Source organism: Amphibalanus amphitrite, unplaced genomic scaffold, assembly GCF_019059575.1.
Source record: "Amphibalanus amphitrite isolate SeventyFive unplaced genomic scaffold, NRLGWU_Aamphi_draft 000523F_arrow, whole genome shotgun sequence".
In the NCBI taxonomy this organism is placed as follows: Eukaryota; Metazoa; Arthropoda; class Thecostraca; order Balanomorpha; family Balanidae; genus Amphibalanus; species Amphibalanus amphitrite.
Genome location: NW_024882017.1, coordinates 403878 through 408412, shown reverse-complemented (window position 1 = coordinate 408412; position 4535 = coordinate 403878). Strand labels below are relative to the sequence as shown.

At 55.5% G+C, this 4535-nt stretch overlaps 1 protein-coding gene across 1 annotated transcript; it reads right to left on the bottom strand.

The window, feature by feature from the left end:
• Window positions 1-885: 885 nt before the first annotated feature.
• Window positions 886-1935, bottom strand: LOC122393208 (fos-related antigen 1-like). The gene is made up of 2 exons (XM_043389036.1): window positions 1684-1935; window positions 886-1554 (listed from the first exon to the last, which is right to left on the bottom strand). The coding sequence occupies exons 1-2, from the start codon at window positions 1933-1935 to the stop codon at window positions 886-888; spliced, it is 921 nt and encodes a 306-aa protein (XP_043244971.1).
• Between the last annotated feature and the right edge of the window lie 2600 nt (window positions 1936-4535).

The following is a 4535-nucleotide window of genomic DNA, read 5'->3' as shown; positions in this document are numbered from 1 at the left end:
TTTCTCTAGCTAGCCTCGTCTGTATGCGCCGGTTTGCCATCCCATTTGCCGTCAGCTTATTGTGTGCTGCGGCTGAGCTGCTGCAGGTAGTGTGACCTGCCGTCGTCCCAAACAGCTCAGTTAGCCGACAGTCGCCATGTTGTGCTACACAGCATACCACTTGGGTATAATAGGTATGTAGGTTAACACAAGATAAGCTCACAGTGTGCTTTTACGGGCGACCATCATAGATAACTGACTTTCTCGACTCGCCGGCCGGACAATAAATACGCACACACACGCACACACACACACACACACACACACACAGACAGGCACATAGCCTACAACATCGCATAACAATGCCCACTGCAAACCACTCCACTGCACGTCTGCTCATCAGATACAGGCGACCTGCCCAGTCGCGGTACGCTCTGTGGTGGTAAGCTGAGCACAGCGACCGCCGGTCCGACCACCAGCGGCGGCGTCTTCGGTGGCAGCGACACACTTCTCCATCAGCTCATCGACCGAGAACGGTCACCGCCACTGGAATCGGCAGCTGAAGCACATGGCTCATTCTTCCTCGTATTATATGCTTGATTACCTTTAGTTTAATTATTTTGTTTGTTTCAAGTGATTCAAATGTGCAAGCAAAGAAAAATGTCACTGTAACGCTTGCTGCTGCATCTGTCGGTGAAGGTGCTTCCCCAGCCTCCAGTTTTGACTGGCCGACCTGGAAGACCCATACCCTCCTTGCCACTCGAGTTTTTGTTGTCGTTTTGTCATCGGCTCCGCTTATGCTCTCTATTGCGGCCGGTGCCGCTGTTCAGTTGCGTTGGAGACCAGATCTTTGCGGCGGCTGCAGTTAGGCGGCACCAAGCGCCGGCCGCAGCGCGCTCCGGTCCGTCACAGCGAGACCAGCTCCTTGCCCGTCTCCGGGCTGAGCATGTCGGCACGCCGCTCTGGCTGAGACACCACCGGCGTGGCCAGCGATCCAGATGGTAGCGGCATCAGGGCGGGCAGGGCGGCGCCTCCGACCGGCGTCAGACCAGTGCCGCCCTGCAGCAGCGAGTCAAAGTTGAGCGCCAGGCCCTGGGAGGGCGTGCTGAGCGCCACCTCCTTGTGCATGCTTGTGGCAGTGGCGAAGCCGGCCACCGACAGCGTGGTAGGCCGCGGCACCTTGGCCGCCGGGCCAGCCGGGCCAGCCGCCACCGGCCGCTCCGGCTCCGACGGCTCGGCGCGCGCCGCCTTGGCCGCCTCCTGTTTGACGATGACACGCCGCTTGGGCGCGTTCTCCTTGTCCCTGCCGAGCTTGCAGCAGGGCCGGTGCGCCTCCAGCAGGAAGTTGAGCTCCTCTTTTTGGGCGGTCAGCATCTGGATCTGGCGCTCGAGGCTAGAGCGCTCATCCTCCAGCTCCTCAGTCTCCATCTGCAGCGTGTTGGTGAGGTCGAGCCGGCGCCGCCGGCACCGTGCCGCCGCCTGCTTGTTGCGCTCGCGGCGCACGCGGCGCCGCTGCTCCTCCTCGGGCGACAGTTCGTCGTCCTCCTTGGGTCGGCGGCCGCCGCGGTGGTGGCCCTGCGGCACGGCGCGCGAGACCCGCTCGGCCGCAGGCGGCGGGCTGCCGTCGGCGCGCCGGTAGGCCGGCTGCGGCTCGGCGGCCGGCGCCGCGCCGCCGCCGCCGCCGGTGGCCACCTGGGGCGTCACAAATCCGGCCTGGTGCTGGTGGGACACCGGCGGCGCCACCAGGCCGCCGTCGAACGCCATGAACGTCTCCTCAATGTTGCGCAGCGTGGTGGGCGTCAGGGTGGGCGTGGTGCGCGTCAGGCCAGAGTTGAGGCTCTCCACCGACGAGAAGTTGGGCAGCAGCAGCTCGCTGCTGTTTGTGAGCGGCGTCAGCACACGCTCCGTTTCCACTGCTCCTTCGCCACTCCCTGCACGCGTTCTGGGCACCCGCATCGCGACGCCGGCTGCTCCTGTACACTCCAGAAACACTGCTTGCGCAACTGCGCTCGGCTGACACTTCCGCCCGCGTCCACCACCGCCCGCGCCGCACCCGTGACTCACTCCAATATGGCCGACGACCCACCCATATAGCGACTGGCGCCAGCGCCGCGCCGGCGCCCGGCGGCCCGCTATCTTTAGCCATGACGTCAGCCGGCGTGTGTGTGTGTGTGTGTGTCTGTATGACGTCACAGCACAGGTTCGGCCGCCGGTGATCGAAGGCCGCTGACGTCACAACCAGAGCACCGCTGTGATTGGTGGCTGTCTGCATGACGTCAGCCTTGGATCGATGCGCTGACGGTGCGGCGGGCACGGCGCGGCGGCTGCCCGCGGTGGTCGGCGTGGGGCGACACTCGCTGGTCGAGCCAAGGCCCTGTATGGGTCGAGCGCAGTGGCAGCGACGCTACACTCTGCTTTAACTTGGCCGAAAAAAAACTGACCACAGGCCTGTTTTGCCAACAGAAAAGTAACCACCAAGGACTAAGGAGTTAGTTTATTTTTAAGTCACCAACAACTTACACCAACCGCGAGGAAAGGACCGCTAACCAACGCCGCGCTGGGGTGGGGCGTTTTTACGCCCCCTGGCCCTCAGGTTTTTCGCGAATATCTCAAAAAGGGCCAGCGCCGCTGTTTTTGGTACGACTTGTTTCACATAATTTCTAGGTACTCATGTTGTAAACATTTCAGACCCGAGTCGTTCAAGTTCAGATCACCAAGTCACATCAAGAGACCCTACTTCAGTAAAAAGTTTAAATGTTCGCGATAGCTACACCGAGTGAAGGATCGCTTTGAAACATTCAGCGATTAACCCGCGCCCCACTGGGGTCTGTGTATAACACGCCCCACTAGGGGGCGGGGGGGGGGCTATTCATAGCCCCCTCCTAACTCCGAAACTACTGGGCCGATCGTCAAAATTCAAACGGCATCTGATAGCCCCGGAAAAACTGTCGAGCGAAACCTAATTTCATTACCGATGACGTCACAGGTCAGGTCAAAGTAAAAATTATCGATATTTGGCTTGTTCACTTTTTGGGCTCTGGCTGCCGTCTTACAAATCAGATCAGGCTGATTTTTGGTTTACACACTCGTGAACAGATGCTTAAGATAGGTACCCTGATGGTACCAAACTTGTACTTTGATTTTCAGGTCAGGGTCAGGTCATCATAGGTCACAGAAATCTTATGTCATAAGTCGGTCACGTGACACATGTTTTATGGTCCATTTAGGCCATAGACTTCGAATTCGGTGTCGCCTGTGTCATTTAAGGCCATTTTCATCTGAATATAGCTGAGGTCAGGTCACTTTCGGTCAAAAAAGGTCAAATTTTAAAGTTGACATTTTTCAAAAAAAAGGTCTATCGGATGCAGTTTGAGCTCAGGAACACGATGGTGCTATTTATATTGGTGTACGATGTCAAAAACGTATTGAAAAATTGATTTGAAAAAAATTCATAATTGTGATTTTTTGCAATAATGCGTACCTATAACTTAGCATTTTTTCAAGATATTTAGCTAAAACTTGCTAAAGTAAATCATAACCATGTGTTCTATCACATATATTCTGTTTTTTTTTCGAGAAGTAAAAAAAAAAATGGAAAAAAATATAAAAACATAATTTTTTAATTTTATTATATATAATCAAGGGCGGATCCAGGGGGGGACATAGGGGCCATGGCCCCGCTTTGGCTCTGAAAGGGGGGGCCAACATATCTTTTGGCCCCCCTTTCATCCGTGCTGTTTCTCACAGCCGACTAATTTTTCAGAATTATTTTCACCATTTCCATCGACGCTAAGGCCGTTAACTTTTTTTTGTTATTTATATGAACAGGGATTTACGTACGAACATTTTTTGGCGTGCTGGCAACCAGCTTATGCAGCACACTGCACAGACAGCTTGATTTTCGACTATGCCCGTTTGGCTGTAACTGCAAGGCGCCGAGGTTGGCCGCCGAATTCCATTTGTCTATGTCCTGCCGGAAGGTAGCCCAAAGATCCTCGCTCAGGATCAGGGTCCGGATGGTAGCCGGTTAATTTCTTCAGAACTCCGGCAGGCTCGATTGACTTAACCACCTGGACCTGGCAGAGCAATGAGCTGGCGCGCCGTCCTCCATGAAATTGCATGTTGACCTTCCATCGACCGTCGAGGCCATGCGTCGACTCAGAACTGAGCCGCTGGAGGCTATTGGACCGTGCAATATTTCCCAAAATCGTTTTCCAAAATCTTTATCCCTTAGGGGTAGAAACGATTAGAAACCGGATAAGTGTTGCCCTAGGTAGAGGACAAAACTTTTGCCGGACCCTGCATAAAACCACCTTGCAGATTCCCTTCGATCGGCTTTGATCCAGCGGAAATGGTCACGCATTAACCTCCCTCCTTAACCCGCGCCAGGCTGGTCCTCAGTGCCAACCGCTCCGGGCCGGTGGGTGTCTGAACACCCCCTCTCCTTCTAACTCGGCTCCTGGGCCACGTAGCGACACGCGGCAAGCGGCATTCGAAAGACCTTCGAAAATCAAGACGAAAGCAGTCATTTTTAAGTCTGGGCAAAGGTCTGGTGA

What these genes read in the sequence shown, in the direction of transcription:
- LOC122393208 (XM_043389036.1), bottom strand. Translation starts at nt 1,935, where the DNA reads ATGCGGGTGCCCAGAACGCGTGCAGGGAGTGGCGAAGGAGCAGTGGAA. An exon ending in ACCAGCACCAGGCCGGATTT is followed by an intron (nt 1,555 to 1,683) that starts GTGACGCCCCAG and finishes GCCGTGCCGCAG; the next exon opens with GGCCACCACCGCGGCGGCCG.